Source organism: Staurois parvus, unplaced genomic scaffold (assembly GCF_062004578.1).
Source record: "Staurois parvus isolate SC_StPar_1 unplaced genomic scaffold, SC_StPar_1.0 ptg000081l, whole genome shotgun sequence".
In the NCBI taxonomy this organism is placed as follows: domain Eukaryota; kingdom Metazoa; phylum Chordata; class Amphibia; order Anura; family Ranidae; genus Staurois; species Staurois parvus.
In genome coordinates this window covers 15,883,205-15,907,404 of record NW_028317877.1, presented here as the reverse complement: position 1 = coordinate 15,907,404, position 24,200 = coordinate 15,883,205, and the positions used below count along the sequence as shown (strand labels likewise).

General features: G+C 41.8%; 1 protein-coding gene across 1 annotated transcript in view; it reads right to left on the bottom strand.

The window, feature by feature from the left end:
- Positions 1-11,434, bottom strand: part of LOC149468717 (heme-binding protein 2-like) — a 28,004-nt gene extending 16,570 nt beyond the window's left edge. The window contains exons 1-2 of the mRNA XM_089669812.1: positions 11,247-11,434; positions 1,308-1,437 (exon numbers count right to left, since the gene is read on the bottom strand). Coding sequence (XP_089525938.1) covers positions 1,308-1,437; positions 11,247-11,402 — 286 coding nt within the window. The 5' untranslated portion in view covers positions 11,403-11,434. The remainder of the gene's footprint in view (positions 1-1,307; positions 1,438-11,246) is intronic.
- Between the last annotated feature and the right edge of the window lie 12,766 nt (positions 11,435-24,200).

The following is a 24,200-nucleotide window of genomic DNA, read 5'->3' as shown; positions in this document are numbered from 1 at the left end:
GAGCAGCCAGGAGGGCTGGTAGTGTCTGCAGGCTCTGGAGTTGGGAGCAGTTCTACATGGGAGAGGAGACATCTGCATATAGTTTGCAGCAAGCTAAGCTGATTTTCAAGAGGGACTGAGAGTCCCTAGCCCACAAGGGGCAGTTGCTCATAATCTGCAAAGATGGACCACATTCCAGGAAAATCGGGCATTCCATAATCCTTTTTACCCTATCCAAGTTATTTCCTCTAATAACATATCAAAAAAGCAAGTTCAAGGACTGTTCACTGACTGTGGACGCAAGTGTGGAAAATGCATGTTGCCTGGCTGTGTGGAGCTAAGGGGAATCTGGAAACACAGCGGTCCTCAAGAGGGTAGTGCTACACATATATGATGAGCAAGAATGGCAACCACCACCTTGATGAGGCAATGAGACTACCACATATATTTGCAGATGTTGCACAATGAAAAAGCCATTTTTAAATGCAAATTGTAGAAACAGTAATTTGTTTCTTTGCTGCCTAGCTGTAAGTCTGCTGGGAAATACAATTGTTCATATATGCTGACTCCCCCAAATCTAGGATTAGCACCATTTCTGCTTCCATTCTTTTCACCATCCAGTCCATGGATTGTCCCTTTTCTGCATGCTGTCCCAGTGGAGCACACACCACTCTGGCTTCTCTGTTTCTATGGCCACTCTGCCTACTTTATCCACAGACTCCCACCAATTTACTTGCTTTCCTGGTGGTCCTTAATGAGCTCCCCCTCTGTGACCCACCCCATTGCTTTATGATGAGATACCTTCATACCTTATTTTATTCCTCAACTCCATAGTCAATTTACACTTCCCCCTACGAATGAAACATTTGCCCAAAGAATGCTCACGCCTTAGCTTTATGGTATGATTTAAAAAAAAGGTGGTTAGTTAAACTGTTGCTAAACCCACAATGGTAAAATCGGTCTGTATATACAGTAAAGCATGCTTGTTATACTCACTGTGGAACCTAATGGGTTAATTCTCTGCACTGTGCAAAAAAGGCTGTTTGATTCTGTCTTCTCTGATCCTCCCCTTCTTTTACTGTCCCCAATCCATCAGCTGATAGTACAGAGCTCTATGAGTCACTCTGCACATGCTCAGTTTGGAGTGTAGTGCTAAAGAGGTTTTTTGTTTTTTAGAAGGGTGTATGTGATCAGCACTGCACTGTCCAGACGTAGGGTCAGGGGTCATGCAGTCTGTGTACTGTGGGAGACCAGATATCGTGAATTCAGGGTCATGAGTTTAGTAACACTTTAATGACATTTCATCAGAACAAAATAAAGTATCAAACCTTCAGCATTTGACCCAGTGATATACTTGTACAAGCGCCTGAAGCTTTTCACCATTCCCAGGCCAAAGAAATCACTTTCAAGTGGAGTTCTTACCCATCGAGTGGCTTCATATGCACGATGTTCAAATTTCTGAAATGTAAAAAAAAAAAAGCTAATTAAATGAATTAATGGTCACCAGTTTAAACAGCACATACTGAATAGCATTTGTGTTCTCCAACATACAGCATACTTACTGAATGGAAACATTTTGTAGACAAGTTGTACTGTTTTTATTAGACGTGATCCATGGCATCTATCTTCAGCCATTGCCCTCTGCACTATACAAGGCTAGTCATACCTCCCAATGTGTTTTAATACTTTGCATTTTGTTGTCCCCCAATCATCTGATTAACCTTTTAAACTACCATTTGGGACCTTTATGTTTTTTTTTTTTTTTCTAATCTCCCCAAGCGGGACAAAGGAAAACAAAGTTTGTTTTAATGCTCAGTCTCCTGGCAGCACATACATTTTCTTTGCTCCCCTGCCACAACATTTAGTTCCTAGGAGAGAAGAAAATATCCATTATTTTTAGGTAGGAAGGAGCATGTGACAGTTCTGGTGCTTGGTGATTGGCCCATGGCTGTCACATGGTGGTGCGAAGACAGTCCTACTACATGAGCAAAGCAGAGTTTTGCCTTTAATGATTATAAATTGAGAACCACTGTTCTGGTGTAGGAAACTCCTAATTTAATACACTAACACAGAATATATACATATCAGATAAAATGTATCAAAAATTATTTGAGCAATCACTGCAACAACTCACTTAAAGTGTTACTAAACCCACAACAGTAAAATCAGTCTGTATATGCAGTAAAGCATGCTTGTTATACTCACTGCGTAACCTAAGGGGTTAACCCTCTTCATTGTGTAAAAAGATCTGGTCTGCTTTGATACTCCCCTTCTTCCACAGTCCTCAATTCATGTGCTGATAGAACAGAGCTTTGGGGGCAAGTTGCACATCCTCAGTTTGGTGTGTATTGCTAGAGAGTATTTTTTCCTCTTGTGAGAGTGCATGTGATCAGCACAGGGCCAATCAGTGCAGGGTCAGGGGTTATGCAGCCTCCTACAAGCTTTAACCAGTACTTTGCTGGACACCAATAGAAGTAACAAGACTGCTCTAACTGCTGATAAGAAAAAGGTATTTAGCAGTTTATATTTACTAAAGTAATTGCATTTCCATGTTATGTGTACTGTGGGAGACCAGATATAGTGAATGCAGGCTCCTGGGTTTATTAACACTTGAAATCAACTACACTCACTTAAAATTCATCATGCCTTCCCTTTAACAAAAGTGCTTTTACTGCCCACAAACTTTTTTTTTTTATAAATACAAGATATAAGCACATATTAAGTGTGGGTAAACCAAATGACTAGAATGCAAAATAAATCTCACTAGCTTCCATGACTTCTTAACTATATTTGCATACAGTTATTGTGTTTGTAATTCTGTACATATAGAACATGGGATTTCTACAGCCATCGTACATCCCCATTTTTAGATATTAAACATATGTCAGTGATGCAAGAGTGGAACATGGAAGAACAGCACCAACAGAAGGTCCATGGAAGAAAGGGAGCATGGGGATAGCACACAGTGAGATAGGAAATTAATGGAATGTGTATGTACAGACACAGGACAAGAAGGAACGTGGACACAGGATACAGTTGAAAGGGTTGTTAATAGAGTGTACATGTACAGACACGGGGAAAGATGGAGAGCATGGAGAATAGGAGATTATGGAAAGGTACATAAATGGAGTGTACATGTATCAACACAGGGCAAGAGGAAAAATTGGACCATAGAGACCAGTACACCTGGGAAGGGACATGAATAGAATTGCAAATGTAAATGCATTGGGCAAGCAGGAGAGAGGTTGGAAACCAGGACAAAGTAAGAAGGGACATGGATAGAGGGGGTACATATACAGACAAAAAGTAAGAGGGAGAACAGAGACCAGCACACAATGGGAAGGGGCATGAATAGAGTTACAGATACAGGGTGAGAGGGATAAAGTGACCAAGGAGACAAGGACACAATGGAAAGGGACATGAATAGAGTGTACATGTACAGAGACAGGGCAAGAGGGAAAAAGCATTGAGAGTAGTAGAATATGAGAAGAGACATGAATGGAGTGAACATGTATCAACACATGGCAAGAGGGAGAAAGGGAGCATACAGAGGTAAAAGACATGAATAGAGGGTACATGTACAGATACAGGACAGGAGAGAGAATAGAGACCAGGACACAGTGGGAAGGGATATGAATAGAGGATACATGTACAGATACAGGACAGGAGAGAGAATAGAGACCAGGACACAGTGGGAAGGGACATGAAGGGATATGATCAGAATGTACATTTACAGACAGGACAAAAAGGGAGCATGGACGCCAGGATATAGTTGGAAGGAAGATAAATAGAGTGTACATATACATTTAAGAGGGAGAAAGAGCATGGAGACCAAGGAAGGGGTGAATGAGTGGAGTATACTGGTATCATTACATGGCAAGAAAGAGAAGGAGCATAGAGACTAGGACAGTAGTAAGGGACATAAAAGTGTAAATGTAAAGATGGAGCATGCAGGAAAAAGCATGGAGACCAAGACAAGTGGGAATGGACATGAATTAGACACTGAGAAAGAGGGAGAAACAAAGCACAAAAACCAGGACACAACGGGATGAGACATGCATAGAGTGTACATTTACAGATAAAGGGAAAAAAATAAGATGGGACCATGGAGACCAGGACATAGTGGAAAGGAACATGAAGAGAGAGTACATGTACAGATACAGGGAGAGAAGATGATAGGAATATGGAGACCAGGACATAGTGGAAAGGGACATGAAGATAGTGTACATGTACAGATACAGGGAAAGAAGATGATGGGACCATGCAGACCATGACATAGTGGTAAGGGACAGGAATAGAATGTACATGTACAAATACAGGGAAAGAAGATGATGGGACGATGGAGACTAGAGATGAGCGAATTATTCAAAAATTCGATTCGGCTGATTCGCCGAATTTCAGGAAGAAATTTGATTCGATGCGAATTTATTCGCTACGAAGTTAACTTATAAAAAGGGTTTCTAGGCTTCAGAGAGCCTTTAAATTAGTGCAGAACACTGTACCTTTAATTTAAATGCCCTTGGAGATGAGGAAGGAGAAGGAGAAGGATGAGAAGAAGGAGAAGGATGAGAAGGAGAAGGAGAAGGATGAGAAGAAGGAGAAGGATGAGAAGAAGGAGAATGATGAGAAGAAGGAGAATGATGAGAAGAAGGAGAATGATGAGAAGAAGGAGAATGATGAGAAGAAGGAGAATGATGAGAAGAAGGAGAATGATGAGAAGAAGGAGAAGGATGAGAAGAAGGAGAAGGAGAAGGATGAGAAGATGGAGAAGGAGAAGGATGAGAAGAAGGAGAAGGAGAAGGATGAGAAGAAGGAGAAGGATGAGAAGAAGGAGAAGGATGAGAAGAAGGAGAAGGATGAGAAGAAGGAGAAGGATGAGAAGAAGGAGAAGGATGAGAAGAAGGAGAAGGATGAGAAGAAGGAGAAGGAGAAGGATGAGAAGAAGGAGAAGGATGAGAAGAAGGAGAAGGGTGAGAAGAAGGGTGAGAAGAAGGATGAGAAGAAGGATGAGAAGAAGGATGAGAAGAAGGAGAAGGAGAAGGATGAGAAGAAGGAGAAGGAGAAGGATGAGAAGGAGAAGGAGAAGGATGAGAAGAAGGAGAAGGAGAAGGATGAGAAGAAGGAGAAGGAGAAGGATGAGAAGAAGGAGAAGGAGAAGGATGAGAAGAAGGAGAAGGAGAAGGATGAGAAGAAGGAGAAGGAGAAGGATGAGAAGAAGGAGAAGGAGAAGGATGAGAAGAAGGAGAAGGAGAAGGATGAGAAGAAGGAGAAGGATGAGAAGAAGAAGGAGAAGGATGAGAAGAAGGAGAAGGAGAAGGATGAGAAGGAGAAGGAGAAGGATGAGAAGAAGGAGAAGGATGAGAAGAAGGAGAAGGATGAGAAGAAGGAGAAGGATGAGAAGAAGGAGAAGGATGAGAAGAAGGATGAGAAGAAGGATGAGAAGAAGGATGAGAAGAAGGATGAGAAGGATGAGAAGAAGGATGAGAAGAAGGAGAAGGATGAGAAGGAGAAGAAGAAGGATAAGAAGAAGGATGAGAAGAAGGAGAAGGATGAGAAGAAGGAGAAGGATGAGAAGTGGGATGAGAAGAAGAAGGATGAGAAGAAGGAGAAGGATGAGAAGAAGGAGAAGGATGAGAAGAAGGAGAAGGATGAGAAGAAGGAGAAGGATGAGAAGAAGGAGAAGGATGAGAAGAAGGAGAAGGATGAGAAGAAGGAGAAGGATGAGAAGAAGGAGAAGGGTGAGAAGAAGGAGAAGGGTAAGAATGAGAAGGAGAAGGATGAGAAGAAGGAGAAGGATGAGAAGAAGGAGAAGGATGAGAAGAAGGAGAAGGATGAGAAGAAGGAGAAGGATGAGAAGAAGGAGAAGGATGAGAAGAAGGAGAAGGATGAGAAGGAGAAGAAGAAGGATAAGAAGAAGGATGAGAAGAAGGAGAAGGATGAGAAGAAGGATGAGAAGAAGGAGAAGGATGAGAAGAAGGATGAGAAGAAGGAGAAGGATGAGAAGAAGGATGAGAAGAAGGAGAAGGATGAGAAGAAGGAGAAGGATGAGAAGAAGGAGAAGGATGAGAAGAAGGATGAGAAGAAGGAGAAGGATGAGAAGAAGGATGAGAAGAAGGATGAGAAGGAGAAGGAGGAGGAGAAGGAGGAGGAGAAGGAGGAGAAGAAGGATGAGAAGAAGGAGAAGAAGGATGAGAAGAAGGATGAGAAGAAGGAGAAGGATGAGAAGAAGGAGAAGGATGAGAAGAAGGAGAAGGATGAGAAGAAGGAGAAGGATGAGAAGAAGGAGAAGGATGAGAAGAAGGAGAAGGATGAGAAGAAGGATGAGAAGAAGGATGAGAAGAAGGATGAGAAGAAGGATGAGAAGAAGGATGAGAAGAAGGAGAAGGATGAGAAGGAGAAGAAGAAGGATAAGAAGAAGGATGAGAAGAAGGAGAAGGATGAGAAGAAGGAGAAGGATGAGAAGTGGGATGAGAAGAAGAAGGATGAGAAGAAGGAGAAGGATGAGAAGAAGGAGAAGGATGAGAAGAAGGAGAAGGATGAGAAGAAGGAGAAGGATGAGAAGAAGGAGAAGGATGAGAAGAAGGAGAAGGATGAGAAGAAGGAGAAGGGTGAGAAGAAGGAGAAGGGTGAGAAGAAGGAGAAGGGTGAGAAGAAGGAGAAGGGTAAGAATGAGAAGGAGAAGGATGAGAAGAAGGAGAAGGGTGAGAAGAAGGAGAAGGATGAGAAGAAGGAGAAGGATGAGAAGAAGGAGAAGGATGAGAAGAAGGAGAAGGATGAGAAGGAGAAGAAGAAGGATAAGAAGAAGGATGAGAAGAAGGAGAAGGATGAGAAGAAGGATGAGAAGAAGGAGAAGGATGAGAAGAAGGAGAAGGATGAGAAGAAGGAGAAGGATGAGAAGAAGGATGAGAAGAAGGAGAAAGATGAGAAGAAGGATGAGAAGAAGGATGAGAAGGAGAAGGAGGAGGAGAAGGAGGAGGAGAAGGAGGAGGAGAAGGAGGAGAAGAAGGATGAGAAGAAGGATGAGAAGAAGGAGAATTCCAAGCCGGCAAAAAGTGTATCTGCAGAGCTCCGCTATTTCTTAGCGGAGCTCTGCAGATACACTTTTTGCCGGCTTGGAATTCTTCTTATTTTCATCCTACTTCTTCTTCTTCTTCATCCTCATCCTCATCCTCATCTTCTTCTTCTGAGGATGAGGATGAGGATGAAGAAGAAGTAGGATGAAAATAAGAATAATTCCAAGCCGGCAAAAAGTGTATCTGCAGAGCTCCGCTAAGTGTATCTGCAGAGCTCCGCTATTTCTGACAGTTCTGTGACATTCACTCCATACAACGGTTGAAACATTGTATCTATTTGTTTCCATTTATGGAAACAAATAGATACAATGTTTCAACCGCTGTATGGAGTGAATGTTGTTGAAACCGCTGTATGGAGTGAATGTCACAGAACTGTCAGAAATAGCCTATTTCTGACAGTTCTGTGACATTCACTCCATACAGCGGTTGAAACATTGTATCTATTTGTTTCCATAAATGGTTCCATTTATGGAAACAAATAGATACAATGTTTCAACCGCTGTATGGAGTGAATGTCACAGAACTGTCAGAAATAGCGGAGCTCTGCAGATACACTTAGCGGAGCTCTGCAGATACACTTTTTGCCGGCTTGGAATTATTCTTATTTTCATCCTACTTCTTCTTCTTCTTCTTCATCCTCATCCTCTTCTTCTTCTTCTGAGGATGAAGAAGAAGTAGGATGAAAATAAGAAGAATTCCAAGCCGGCAAAAAGTGTATCTGCAGAGCTCCTCTATTCTGCAGATACACTTAGAGGAGCTCTGCAGATACACTTTTTGCCGGCTTGGAATTATTCTTATTTTCATCCTACTTCTTCTTCTTCTTCTTCTTCTTCATCCTCCTCCTCTTCTTCTGAGGATGAGGATGAGGATGAAGAAGAAGTAGGATGAAAATAAGATTAATTCCAAGCCGGCAAAAAGTGTATCTGCAGAGCTCCTCTAAGTGTATCTGCAGAATAGAGGAGCTCTGCAGATACACTTTTTGCCGGCTTGGAATTATTCTTATTTTCATCCTACTTCTTCTTCTTCATCCTCATCCTCAGAAGAAGAAGAAGAGGATGAGGATGAGGATGAAGAGGAAGAAGAAGAAGTAGGATGAAAATAAGAAGAATTCCAAGCCGGCAAAAAGTGTATCTGCAGAGCTCCTCTATTTCTGACAGTTCTCTGACAGCTCCTTCACATGTACAGCGGTTGAAACATCTGTTTCCGAATAAAAACATCTGTATCCTAAATGGAAACAAATAGATACAATGTTTCAACCGCTGTACATGTGAAGGAACTGTCAGAGAACTGTCAGAAATAGCGGAGCTCTCTGCAGGGACACTTTTGCCGGCTGATCGGGAAAAATCCGATTCGCGCACCCGAAGTAGGCAAATATTCGGATTCGACGCGAATCTAATTTTTCCTGAAATTCGTATCGAATTCCACTTCGCCTGGTTCGATTCGCTCATCTCCAATGGAGACCATGACATAGTGGTAAGGGACATGAACAGAGTACCTGCACAGATACAGGGAAAGAAGATGATAGGACCATGGAGACCAGGACATAGTGGTAAGGGACATGAAGAGAGTGTACATGTACAGATACAAAGAAAGTAGATGATAGGAACATGGAATCAGGACATAGTGGTAAGGGACATGAAGAGAGTGTACAGATACAGGTAAATAAGATGATAGGACCATGGAGACCAGAACATAGTAGTAAGGGGCATGAAGAGAGTGTACATGTACAGATACAGGTAAATAAGATGATAGAAACATGGAGACCAGGACAAAGTGGTAGGACATGAATAGAGTGTACATGTACAGATACAGGGAAAAAAGATGATAGAAACACAGAGACCAGGACATAGTGGTAAGGGACATAAAGAAAGTATACATGTACAGATACAGAGAAAGAAGATGATAGGAATATGAAGACAAGGACAAAGTGGTAAGGGACATGAATAGAGTGTACAAGTAGAGATGCAGGGAAAGAAGATGATATTAACATAGAGACCAGGACATAGTGGTAAGGGACATGAAGAGAGTATACATGTACACATACAGGGAAATAAGATGATAGAAACATGGAGACCAGGGCATAGTGGTAGGACATGAATAGAGTGTACAGGTACAGATGCAGGGAAAGAAGATGATTGGGCCATGGAGACCAAGACATAGTGGTAAGAGACATGAAGAGAGTACCTGTACAGATACAGGGAAAGAAGATGATAGGAATATGGAGACCAGGACATAGTTGTAAGGGACATGAATAGAGTGCAAATGTAAAAGACATAGGGCACATAGGAAAGAGATAGTGCTGAGACCAGGACAAAGTGGGAAGGAACATACAAAGGGTACATGTACAGACACAGAGCAAGAGAGTAAAAAAAAACAAAAAACAAAAGCACAGGGAGCAGGACACAGTGGCAAGGGACATGAATAGAGTGTAAATATACAGACACATGGCAGGGAAAAATACCATGGAGACTAGGAAAAAGCGGGAAGGAACATGAATAGAGGGTACATGAACAGACACAGTGCAGCAGGGAGAAAGGAAGTATGGAGACCCAGACACAAGAAAAAGGAACATAAATAGAGGGTACGTTTACAGACACAGAGCAAGGAGGGGGAAAGGGAGCATGGAGACCAGAACACAATGGAGAGGGGCATGAATAGAGTACACAGATAAAGGGCAAGAGGCATAAAATGACCAAGGAGACAAGGACACTATGGAAGGGAACATGACTAGAAAAATGGCAGGAGAGGGAATAGAAGCATAGGAGGGAGTTGGAAGGGAGATGAATAGAGTGTACACATACAGATACACGGCTAGAGGGAGAAAGAGAGCCTGGAGACTATTAGAATATGGGGAGAGACATGAATAGAGTGTAGCAAGAGAAAAAAAAGGCAGAAACCAAGAAACAACAGGAAGGGACACGAATAGAATGTACAGGTACAAATAAAGGGAAAGAAGAAAAGAAGATAATGGGAACACAGAGACTAGGCCATAGTGGTAAGGGACATGAAGAGAGTGTACATGTAAAGACACGGGGCAAGTGGGAAAGACATGGCATTAAGACCAGGATAAAGTTGGATGGAAAATAAACAGAGGATACATGTACAGAAACAGTGCAGCAGGGGGAAAGGGAGCATGGACAGCAGGACACAGTGGGAAGGGATATGAATAGAGTGTACAGGTACAGGACAGAAGGGAGCAAGGACGTGAATAGAGTGTACATATATAGACAAAGGGTAAGAAGGTGGGAACATTATTATTATTATTATACAGGATTTATATAGCGCCAACAGTTTGCTCAGCGCTTTACAATATAATGGGAGACAATACAGCAACAATACAGTTCAATACAAGAGGGTTAGGAGGACCCTGATCCTTGGAGCTTACAATCTAGGAGGGAAGGGCATAGTGAGAAGGGACAAGAATAGAGTGTACAGGTACAGGACGAAAGGGATAACCACAAAAAATAGAGGCCTTTAGAGAATAGTTGGTATTGCTAGACGTACAGAAATTGCCCAGTAACCAAAACCAAACAGAAAAAAGAAAAAGTGAAAAAGAATTCACAGAGAGAAGCAGCTACATTATGGACAAGATGCGATACCCAAATATTCATCAAAAAGTATGCTTTTATTGGCAAAATAGCACGTAGATAGACACTTAGGTAAAGACCACAGTTAGCCATCACCACAAAATGAGACAATACAAAAAAAACCTAAAATGCGACAAAAGGGAGCAAGGACAGAGTAGGAAGGGACATAAGAGTGTACAGGTACAGGACAGAAGGGAGAAAGGGTGCAAGGACAGAGTGGGAAAGGGCAAAGATGGAACACACTTGAAGGAAACAGGCAGGTAGAAGGGAGAGAAACAAACAGTGGAATGAAAGATGAGAGGGAAAAGAAAGATACATCTACAGATAAAGAAGAAACCAAACAGAAGACTGTAAGCTATCACAAGCAGGACCCTTGTAACCCTCTAATCCTCTTGTCTTCATTTGTGTCGTAACTGTACGGTCTCCTTTTATATTGTAAAGCACTGCTCAAACTGTTGGTGATATATATATAAATCCTGTATAATAGATTATTACAGGTAAAAGTAAATAAAGATACAGTGGACATGCAATTTGCTGCAGTGTTTGGTCAGATCTTTCCACCCTACCGATTATATTTTCTTTAAAAAAAGCCCCTTTACCCACTTACATCATATTGTTTTACCACTTGGTATTTGGGGCAGTCTAACTGGCCACAAAATGCTGGTTTCTGGTACTCATCTGAGACGTCAGGTTCTTGTTCAGTTGCATGTGTAGTCCCAAACACAAGCAGCAGACTAAGCAGCAGCAGATACTTGATCTCCATGTCTGTCCTCTGGTACACAGATGACTGAACTTGCTGGGCTGCTCTTATATAGAGAGAGGGAGAGGGGAGTATCACTCAGTAGACCAGGGATCAGATGAAAGTTGTGTAAGCTCCCAAACAAAGAGTTAAGTAACAGACTAACATGGTCCTCACGTGCGCTGCAGTCTGGGAAGTGTGTGCGGTTTCATAACTTGTTATGTATTCCAGTGTGGTTATGAGTATTACGGTGACAAATTACTCCTTTTACAACCTATACTGCCTTAGAAGCAAATATAATGGTTAGTGGCCATATTTACTTTAATCTTTCTTTTGAACATTTGCCAGTTTGAAATCTGATGCTTTAGATCATGTTTATTTGTATACAATTAAAAAAAAATTTTCAAGGCTTTTAATTTTTTACCTTTTCCTGCTGAGCACTTCGCTTGTTTTTGTCTTCTTGGAGAAATACAGTCAGGTCCATAAATATTAGGACATTTACACAATTCTAACATTTTTGGCTCTATACACCACCACAATGGATTTGAAATGAAATGAACAAGATGTGCTTTAACTGCAGACTGTCAGCTTTAATTTGAGGGTATTTACATCCAAATCAGGTGAACGGTGTAGGAATTACAACAGTTTGCATATGTGCCTCCCACTTGTTAAGGGACCAAAAGTAATGGGACAGAATAATAATCATAAATCAAACTTTCACTTTTTAATACTTGGTTGAAAATCCTTTGCAGTCAATTACAGCCTGAAGTCTGGAACGCATTGATATCACCAGACGCTGGGTTTCATCCCTGGTGATGCTCTGCCAGGCCTCAACTGCAACTGTCTTCAGTTCCTGCTTGTTCTTGGGACATTTTCCCTTCAGTTTTGTCTTCAGCAAGTGAAATGCACGCTCAATCGGATTCAGGTCAGGTTATTGACTTGGCCATTGCATAACATTCCACTTCTTTCCCTTAAAAAACTCTTTGGTTGCTTTTGCAGTATGCTTTGGGTCATTGTCCATCTGCACTGTGAAGCGGCGTCCAATGAGTTCTGAAGCATTTGGCTGAATATGAGCAGATAATATTGCCCGAAACACTTCAGAATTCATCCTGCTGATTTTGTCAGCAGTCACATCATCAATAAATACAAGAGAACCAGTTTCATTTGCAGCCATACATGCCCACACCATGACACTACCACCACCATGCTTCACTGATGAGGTGGTATGCTTAGGATCATGAGCAGTTCCTTTCCTTCTCCATACTCTTCTCTTCCCATCACTCTGGTACAAGTTGATCTTGGTCTCATCTGTCCAAAGGATGTTGTTCCAGAACTGGGAAGGCTTTTTTAGATTTCGTTTGGCAAACTCTAATCTGGCCTTCCTGTTTTTGAGGCTCACCAATGGTTTACATCTTGTGGTGAACCCTCTGTATTCACTCTGGTGAAGTCTTCTCTTGATTGTTGACTTTGACACACATACACCTACCTCCTGGAGAGTGTTCTTGATCTGGCCAACTGTTGTGAAGGGTGTTTTCTTCACCAGGGAAAGATTTCTTCGGTCATCTACCACAGTTGTATTCCGTGGTCTTCTGGGTCTTTTGGTGTTGCTGAGCTCACCGGTGCGTTCCTTCTTTTTAAGAATGTTCCAAACAGTTGTTTTGACCATGCCTAATGTTTTTGCTATCTCTTTGATGGGTTTGTTTTGTTTTTTCAGCCTAATGATGGCTTGCTTCACTGATAGTGACAGCTCTTTGGAGCTCATCTTGAGAGTTGACAGCAACAGATTCCAAATGCAAATAGCACACTTGAAATGAACTCCTGGACCTTTTATCTGCTCATTGTAATTGGGATAATGAGGGAATAACACACACCTGGCCATGGAACTCTGAGAAGCCAATTGTCCCATTACTTTTGGTCCCTTAACAAGTGGGAGACACATATGCAAACTGTTGTAATTCCCACACCGTTCACCTGATTTGGATGTAAATACCCTCAAATTAAAGCTGACAGTCTGCAGTTAAAGCACATCTTGTTCGTTTTATTTCAAATCCATTGTGGTGGTGTATAGAGCCAAAAATTTTAGAATTGTGTCGATGTCCCAATATTTATGGACCTGACTGTACCACTGTATACACATGCCTAGGTTTGCCACTGAGCAGTGTGGTTCCTTTTGCTGGACCTCATCTCACTTCTGCATCCTGTAGTGACGTAGGTGCCAACACATGGAACCATATAGGGCGGGGGTCAGCAACCTGTAGATTGTGGCCAGGTGACTGTTAGATCGTGGTCTGGGCTTGTTGACCGGCCATCCCAGAGCATCAAACAGAGTGCAATACAGAGGGACTACTCGTAAATTTGGAGCTGTAGTAAGGAGCAAGAGCTGCATAAACTACTGGCTCCTATCCTGTCCCATGCAGTATGATACTAACTGCTTTCCACCTCCTTATCCCGGCTAGCGGTTTCCAGTAGTGGTGCCAACAGCAGTAAAGAAGAGATCTTCAGGTCAATGTGTGAAGCGATCTGAGTGTGTTTGACAGGTGGTGAGGGGGTGATATGTTGCCTCCTCCCTGCCAGATTTACACCCATAATTTCAGTGCACAGTAGTACTGCAATTTAAATCAGGTTTGAGAAGGAGACACCGTGCCCAGTGATCTTTGACTTCTCCCATGTTGTTCAGGTAGATCTCCACCTTTTTAAGGTTTCCTACCCCTGATATAGTGGGATCAGGCTTTGATGGTGTCAGATGCAGTAGATTCAGCCAGCTGCATCACAATTTAGTAGAGCAGGCAGTGGAAGAGGCAAGTATCCTAGATTGTAAGCTCCAAGGAGCAGGGCCCTCCTTTCCCTCTTGTATTGAACTGTATTGTTGCTGTATTGTCTCCCGTTATATTGTAAAGCGCTGAGCAAACTGTTGGCGCTATATAAATCCTGTATAATAATAATAATAGATAAGTTCACCTTCAGGAACATGTGACATGTTCCACACGTTTTTAGGTGTCAGATGCAGTAGATTCAGCCAGCTGCATCACAATTTAGTAGAGCAGGCAGTAGAAGAGGCAAGTAATAATAGATAGGTTCACCTTCAGGAACGTGTGACATGGCCCACCCGTTTCTAGGGTGGAACATGCCCCACCCGTTTTTAGGGTGGAACATGTCCCACCCATTTTTAGGGTGGAACATGCCCCACATGTTCCTGCTCCTGCAGCCGGGGAGAAGTTCTCCGAACCAGCTGTCACTGTTTATAAAAAGCACAACCATGTGGGGCTCCGCCCACAGGGCCGCGTCATTCACAGAGTTCTATGAGAGTGAAAACTACAAGCACCGACATCCTTTGAGGCTGTCAGCTTGTAGTTCTCCATGTAGTATCACAGCGCTGTTGAGCATTCTGGTAGTTCATTGATTCTCCCTGTCAGTGTGAAACTGCCTCTCTGTATGAGTTACGGGCAGACAGCTTACACCTACAGTCTGCAGGAGTCCTGCATGAGACCAGCATTTGCTTTCCAGGCTCCTAGAAAAAAAATAGTAAATGCACATTTTTTTTTTACCTGCAAAAAACTGAATCCTGCACTTTGTATGAAGCGCACTTCTGAATCCTGCACTCTGTATGAAGCGCACTCCTGGCTCCTGCACTCTGTATAAAACGCACTTCTGAATCCTGCACTCTGTATAAAACGCACTTCTGAATCCTGCACTCTGTATAAAACGCACTTCTGAATCCTGCACTCTGTATAAAACTCACTTCTGAATCCTGCACTCTGTATAAAACGCACTTATGAAGCGCACTCCTGAATCCTGCACTCTGTATGAAGCGCACTCCTGAATCCTGCACTCTGTATGAAACGCACTCCTGAATCCTGCACTCTGTATGAAGCGCACTCCTGAATCCTGCACTCTGTATGAAACGCACTCCTGAATCCTGCACTCTGTATGAAACGCACTCCTGAATCCTGCACTCTGTATGAAGCGCACTCCTGAATCCTGCACTCTGTATGAAGCGCACTCCTGAATCCTGCACTCTGTATGAAGCGCACTCCTGAATCCTGCACTCTGTATGAAGCGCACTCCTGAATCCTGCACTCTGTATGAAGCGCACTCCTGAATCCTGCACTCTGTATGAAGCGCACTCCTGAATCCTGCACTCTGTATGAAGCGCACTCCTGAATCCTGCACTCTGTATGAAGCGCACTCCTGAATCCTGCACTCTGTATGAAGCGCACTCCTGAATCCTGCACTCTGTATGAAGCGCACTCCTGAATCCTGCACTCTGTGCACAATGCATTCTTGAGCCCTTCCACAGTTTGTGCAAAACCATTTTGTAATGGAAGCTTTTTATTCTTTTTTTAAAATGATTGTGCTGGGGTTTGTGTCCGTGAGACTCTTGCTTGTGGCTCAGCAACCAAAGCACATTTTATAGGTACAAGGAAGCTCTGCTTTTGTTTAAGCATGCCTCTTAGGCCCCTCCCATTGTTACGCATTTGGCCACACTCATTTTTGCCATGGCACACTATGCATGCCGCAAGTCACTTCCTCCCTCAAGTGTCCCTCATTCTGAAGTTCAAAAGTTGGGAGGTATGTCTTTGATACAATGTCCCTCTGCTCCACTCAGCAAGGGTCCATAAGTGGATCCCCTGTTGAGTTGGTTCTGAACAGCATAGATGGCAGTTTGTTTTCTACATTTGTGCACATTCAGCTTGTGTTCAGAAGACACAGGTGGACCCATGATAGCAATATGGTTGGCCAGATATAAACAGACTTGTATCCGTTTACATCAGGCTACCACTGATCCATCCAATTTTTAGGTCCTGGACGAGGTAGGCAGGTGTAAATGGACACAAGGTTGTTAATAGAGCAGAATGGACCCTCTCTTGAACTGGCTTTTTGGAAAAATGTCCTTCACTCAGTGCTGCAGTCAACTGGTTGCAGCACTGATCAGTGTATTCTAACAGCAGAGCAGTCCCCAATAAGTGTCTATGCACACATAGGCTGTAATCAGTGTTTTTTGGCTGGGATGTTTTGTGGCTGGAAAAAAAACCCAGAACTAGTGGGTTACTAGAGGAGTTTTTTAGCTGTAAAAAAGCTCTAACGCTGAAAAACGCATCAAAACGTGGTAAAACACGCTAAATCGCAGCAAATTAGCATTTTTGGACTTTTTTTGATCAAAAAATTAATTTTTTTTGGTCAACAAAACCTCTAAAAACCGTAAACGTGAAAAACACAGCTAAACGCTAATACAAGAATGCTAAAAAACTCAAAATTTTTAACGTGACTTTACACAGCTGATGTTACCAGTGTTATTAAAACGCCGAGTGTGCATGGAGCCTAGCAGAGAAGGATTCCTCTATCCATCTTGCTTGTGTGGATGGGGGAATCAGTTCAGTTTTATTTTTTTCAAAAAGCCTGCTGGCTGATCTAAAAAAAAAATTATGCTTGTATTGCCAGCCTTAAAGCGGTATTAAACCCAAAACCAAAAATGTGCTATACAGTATTGCAGTTTACCAATCATTTTATGCGGTGGGTGCATTAGTTTGCTTTTTTTTTAGGCGTTTTTCTCCTCTGTTTTCACCTGATGATATGGCCAGTAACATACCTCCTGTATTAGAGTGCCTCCACTGTGGATGAAGGAGTACAGGGGCACCTTTGGACAGTAGCATTGTTAATCTGGAGAGAGGGCAGTGTTAGATGCATTAACAGATTTAGTTACACTAACAAATTGAAGCTGAACATCAGCTATTAATTATAAGCAGGTACAGCAAACAGTTTTCCTGGTGCCAACATGGCAGCATACATGTTACATAGTTTGTCTGGCTGAAAAAAGACAAAAGTCCATCCAGTTCAACCATAAAAAAAAAAGTTATCCTATACCCACAGTTAATCCAGAGGACCAACATGTAGTAGTAGTAGTAGCATCTACTTCTGCCAATAGGACCAGTGCATAGCTATAAAGAGTTGACACCCACACAACACCCCATTCCTCTTATTTTTCAAGATGGTCCCTGTAATGTTGCTTCAATTTCTAGTTCCAGCCAGGGGCAGACTGAAAACTCATGGGGCCCCCGGGAAATAGGGGATCATGGGGCCCCTGTGTCCTTGCCCAAACTCAAAAAAGCCTATGAAAAAGGTACCAGGGGCATCTCATGGGGCCCCCTACTGACCCCGGGCCCTCGGGCAGTGCCCAAATTTCCAAATGGTCAGTCCACCCCTGGTTCCAGCATAAGAAGTTGACTCAGCAGACCATCATCTAACCCAAAGGTCTAGAGTTTAGGTTCCATCCCTTCCTGACAGGGTGAAATTTAGTAAATTTATGAGTGCTTTCTGAGCCTTGGCTGCAGACAACTGTTTTTCAGATCTGCAAAGCTGCCACCTAGGCCTCTGTCCTCACTTTCTCTGTGTGCCGGGGTTTGAGATTATTGTAGCCGTATTAGTGCACTTGCAATAGGAGCAGTTGGTGCTGGTTGTGGTGCTCGTTCTGTTTGTGCTGCCATCTTGGTTTTTGTGGCAGGCTTTTCAGGTGTGCCCCTTGAAGGAGGGGGTGCTCCCCGGGGGGCTTGTGGATGAGGAAGTTATCGTGGATGGTGCTCAATTGTTTTTCCACCAGGTGGACATTCGGCCTCATCTGAAACCAGTTTCTGGTATAAGAACCCTTGGGCAGGCTCTTTGAGCTGCTAGCAGTTCACAGCTTTGCTGCTGTTGTTGAATCAAGAGTCTGTGGGTGTTTGCATATCCCACAGTGGGATTGGTTTGACCAGCCTTAAGTTAAGTTTTCCCTCAATGCGTGCAGATAAAGGATAGTACATTTGCAAAGAACAGTCGTTTAAGTAGCCAGAACAGCTATACTTAGTTCCTTAGAAACCAACAAGGGTAGAAGGTGCCAGAACACAGGCACCTGGTGGTTCCTAAAGTGAATTCAAAGAACCATTATATGATTGGGCTGCAGCCACTGGAAGTATGTACTGCATATTTGGCCAGCAGCATCTCACCATCATGGGCACCATACACCGAGATGTCAACCAACACAAGAGGCAGGACAGCCAAATAGGTCCTTTTATAGCACATTCCGTTAGCACTACTCATAGGCTCAGTGGTCCTAACTACAGTTGACTTTCCAGGACAGGATTTTCTTAAGCTGATTTATCTGAATGTGAGTGCAGGGTATTTTATTACTAAAAAAGTAATTTTTATATTTACGACACTATGGGGAATATCCTTTTGCTTCTATGTATGATGTTTTAATCACTGGAGCTGGTAATGTTTTGTCCTTAAAGTATATGTAAACTCTCTCACCTTGTAAAACAACCCCTTCAGTTTAAAATAGAAATTAAAGGAAAAGCAATTGTGTATACATATAAAAACATTATAAATGTGATCACATACCCTCTGTTCTCAGCTGCAAAAGGAGCTCAGAGAGCTGGGAGAGAAGAAACAGCAGGACACTGATCTTTCCAGTGAATGGTTGTGTAAGGGGGGGGGGTGTCAGTAGAGGCCTGATCATTGGAGGTGAGCTGGCTGAGTCCTCTGCACAGCTGCTGTGCTCTCCTGCCTAGTGTGGTCAGTTTTTCATAGGAAAGCAGAGTGACTGGCAGGAACACCAGGCACTGAGCTACTTAGTGATAAGTGGTCATATACATTTTGTGTGTACATCATTTTTGACCCAGAGGCGGTAAAGATTATATTTGGTGAAGTATAGGATTTAGAAGTATAGTCATAGGATTTGCACTAACATTTTGGACTTTTGGCTGATCCACTTATTGTTTAAAATATATTGTTAACATGTTGGAATTTTAGGTGATTTTTGAAGATTTTATTAAAGTTATTAGTATATTGAGCGGGAATTTGGGTATATACAGTATATAGTGATTTAGTTTCTGATCCAGGGGGATAAGAATCTTCCAGTTGACTTTGGTATATAGGATAGGTACCATTACAGAACAGGTTCTTGGATTAATATTTTAAAGTGAACCTTATTCAGGGCAAAGCAGCAAGTTAACTCTAAGGACCCGTGTCAAAGGGCTTTTGTTCCAATAGAAGCCTATTTGAAAGGATGTAAATAATCTGCTACCTATTGCACTGGGAATCTTTAAATAATGAAATTTAAGAAGAAAAGTAGATGAAATACAGGTCAGAAGGTCAAGTACAAGTCAAATGCACATGTCAATGAATTCTATATGTTCTCAGAAGTGTCCCAAACTGATGTCATCAACCAATAGTAGCCCTGATATTCTGTTATGGGGAAGTGATTAGACCAACTTCAAAAGGTCTTCTGCTCTCTGAAGGAACATAGAGTACCAGGAAAGTGAAGTAGGTCTGTATGGTGGGGAGCCAAAGAAGAGGGAACTTTCCAAAGACCAACTAACTCCATAAGGTACGACGCAGAAAACTGCCCCTAATTGCTTTATACTACACTGCTTAAGATCATCTGAAATGGCCACTAAAGGTCTTGCCATAAAAAGCACGGATATCCAGCATACCTACACTGTATGGCACAATTTCCTTACAAAGAGCTCTCTTTCAGCGAAGCATTGTCCCCTTCATTAGACTACTGCCACCGCTATCTTCTCCTGGTCTTCTGCCATGTTCAGAATCTTCAACATCCTATGTTGGCCAGCCAGGATTTACATAATTCCAGAGCCTGTGCATGTGTGTTACTTCGACCCAGTACCTAGTCCTAATTCCCTGCATCTAATAGATGTGTGGTCAATTAAAACTATGCGTGTGATGAAACATACAAAAGTAGTATCTTTAGTGGAAACTGTATGGCACATCGATCACAGGATTCACTGTATTCACTGATATTAGCAGTGGAACATATACACTCACCGGCCACTTTATTAGGTACTCCTGTTCAATTGCTTGGTAACACAAATTGCTAATCAGCCAATTACATGGTAGCAACTCAATACAGTTAGGTATCTAGATGTGGTGAAGACGACATGCTGAAGTTAAAACTGAGCATCAGAATGGGGAAGAAAGGGGATTTAAGTGACTTTGAGTGTGGCATAGTTGTTGGTGTCAGACGGGTTGCTCTGAGTATTTCTGGGATTTTCATCTCTAGGGTTTGCAGAGAATGGTCCGAAAAAGAAAAATATCCAGTGAGCTGCAGTTTTGTGGAAAAATGCCTTGTTGAGGTCAGAGGAGAATGGGCAGACTGGTTCGAGATGATAGAAAGGCAACAGTAACTCATGTCAATGTGGACCAAAATCTCAGAGGAATGTTTCCAACACCTTGCTGAATCTATACCATGAAGAATTAAGGCAGTGCTGAATGCAGAAGGGGGTCCACCAAACATCAAAAATGGACTGGACAAAATTATTGGCACCTTTTCAAAATTGTAAGAAATAATTGGATTCCAAGCTTGTGATGCCCCTATAATTTGTAATTAAACTCAACTGTATCGGGTGTTGACAATATAGAAATCACACCAACAACCAGTCAAAATGGTAAAAAATTGACTCAACCTTTCTATTTTGTGTCTCTGTGTGCCACATGGATCATAGAGAAGAGAAAAAGCAGTAAAGAATTGCCTGAGGTTTTGAGAACAAAAATTGCAGAAAAACATGGACAATCTCAAGGTTACAAATCCATTTTCAGAGACCTTTATGTTCCTGTTTCCACTGTGTGCAACATTGTCAAGAAGTTTACAGCGCATGGCACTGTAGCTACTGTAATCTCCCTGGACATTGATGAAAGAGAAAAATTGATCAAAGATTGCAACGAAGGATTGATCGAATAGTGGCTAAAGAACCTCTATCAGTTTTTAAATGAATTCAAGTTGACTTGCAGGCACAGGGTACAATTGTGTCAGCTCGCACTATACATCGTCATCTAAAAGGGATGTTATGGTAGGAGACCCAGGAGGATCCCACTTCTGACACAGAGACATAATAAAAAGCCAGATTGGAGTTTGTCAAAGCTTACCTGAGGAAAGCCAATATCCTTTTGGGAGAATGTGCTGTGGACAGATGAAACAAAATTACAGCTTTTTGTAAAGCCCATCATTCTACTGTTTTCAGCAAAAGCAATGAGGCCTTTATAGAAAAGAATACAGTCTCTAAAGTCAAACATGGTGGAGGTTCAGTGATGTTTTGGGGTTGCTTTGCTGCTGCAGGCACTGGATGTCTTGACCTAGTGCATAGCATTATGAAATCTGAAGACAACCAAAGAATTCTGGGGTGCAATGTAGGGCCCAGTGTCAGAAAGTTGGGTCTCTGTCAGAGGTCATGGATATTACAGCAGGACAATATCCCAAAGAACATGTCAGAAATGGTTTCAGACAGAGTGCCGGAGGGTACTGAACTGGCCACCAATGAGTCCAGATCTCAATCCAATAGAGCACCTGTGGAGAAATCTCAAAACAGCAGTTGGGAAAAGGAACTCTTCCAATCTGAGAGACCTGGAGCAGTTGGCAAAATAAGAGTGTTCCAAAACACCAGTAGAAAGGTGTAATAAACTCATTGATAGTTACAGGAAGCAATTGATTTCAGCTATTTTTTCATACGGGTATGCTGCCAAATATTAAATTGATGGTGCCAATAATTTTGTCCAGTACATTTTTGATGTTTTGCGTGGAATGTTTTAGATTTGGCTTTTTGTTTCTCCACTTTATGTCATACCAATACAAACAATAAAAAACATGAGAATGCCTAAACATTTGGAATTGCAACAATTTTCTGGGCCAAGTGGTGTATTGTCTGATAGAAATGCAGGGGTGCCAATATTTTTGGCCATGCCTGTATGGAAGTTTTGACTTTTTCCTGTATATGTTGAACTTGATCCCACTTGAACCCCAACGCACTCCTCCACTGTAAGCCTCCCTATTAGTCAGTGAACCTTCCCATTACATTAAAAGACCATTCGCATGGCAATAAAGGTATAGCTTTCATTGAAGGTAACCTTTGCTTATGCACCCATTTATCATATGCTTAGTTAGAAATGTGTACATCTGAAATGTATTTTGAGATTTATAAAAAGACCAAAACAAAGCAAAAAAACAAAAAACACTGTCAGATATAGACCAACTTCACAACATTTTGTTACTGCACACACGTACAGTACAACTGCAGCATGCACACTTGTAGGTTGTAGGGTCCAATCAATCTGAATGCCACCAAAGCACTATAAAGCAATGATCCTGTTGCAGACAACTAGCATATCCCAAAAAATTGGATACTAAGGATTTTAGCAGGACAACATAAATTGGAGTCAACTGAGATACTAATAGAAAACATTTTAACTATATTTTACAAAACAGTATCTTGCTAAACCTTTAAATTTTGATAGTGTCTTTTTAAACATTGGATTATTTTAATCAGAATTGTGGTAAGATATTTAGAAAGAATATTTTCAACTTCAGGCAGGGGGCCGCTAAAGGGTGTGTATTTCATAACCCTGAACTCCCTTCTGTTCTCCTATTAAATGGCAGTCAACACAGTTATACAATGAGCTGTTGTGAACTTGCCAGGACAGAGAAGCAGCAAAACTTCCCTTCAAGCTTGTCTGTGATTCTGCTGACATACTCAAACACAACAAGCAAGAATGTCACCTCTTCTGTGTATTTTAAAAAGCAATGGGCAGCACAAACGTGACCGAAATATGTAGTTTTCATCAAACTGAATGAAAAGATTTACTTGCAGAAATAGGGGAACCAAATTGAACTTTCAGTTCCTCCAATTAAAGAGGTGAATGTGTATATTTGCATATTCCCTTGGATTAGGTCTCTTCTTGCATTTTTAAAGAATATAGTGTTTGCAAGCGATATCTTTTGTCAAAAGCTTTAAAATTACTAACAAGTTGGAAAAATCCTTTGAAAAGAAGTGGTCAAAAACATTGCAAAGGCACATACAAGTGTTCCATTTGCAAAAAGAAAGTCCACTATCATGCTGGATATCTGTACTGATATGGACTGGGTAATGTGTTAGGATGCCCCATTGATGGAGATGAAAATGATCAACCTACAGAAGACTGAATTCAAAGACACCCCAGAAATCAAAGTGAAAAAATGATGCAGCAGGCTAGTCCATTTTGTTGAATTTTAATTGCAGCAACTTAAAATGGTACTCAGTAGTTTGTATGGCCCCCATGTGCTTGTATGCATGCCTGACAATGTCTGGGCATACTCCTAAAGAGACGACGGATGGTATCCTGGGGTATTTACTCCCAAATCTGGACAAGGGCATCACTGAGCTCCTGGACAGTCTGAGGTGCATTTTGGCAGCATTGGATGGACTGAAACATGATATCCTAGAGCAGGGCTTGAAATTTCCACTCGCCTGCGTACATATGTCTGTGTGCATGTACATGTGTGTTTGTGTGTATGTACGTACATGTGTCTGTGTATGTATGTACAGTTGTGTTCAAAATAATAGCAGTGTATTGAAAAAAGTGAATAAAGCTCAAAATCCTTCTAATAGCTTTTATTTCCATACACACAAATGCATTGTGAACAATACACATTCTATTCCAAATCAAAACATTAAGAAAAATATATCAAATTTGTGTTGTTCCTCTAAACAAATTGAAGAAAAGTGAATATTAGACTGTTCAAAAAAATAGCAGTGTTTGTATTCTTCTTTACAAACTCAAAACATTCACTATATAAACTGAAAAATGTTTGAAGATTTTGCTTTCCTTTGAATCACTTAATTAATATTTAGTTGTATAAGCACTGTTTCTGAGAACTGCTGTACATCTGTGTTGCATGGAGTCAACCAACTTCTGGCACCTGTGAACAGGTATTCCAGACCAGGATGATTGGACTACATTCCACAGTTCTTCTCTATTTCTTGGTTTTGCCTCAGAAACTGCATTTTTGATGTCACCCCACAAGTT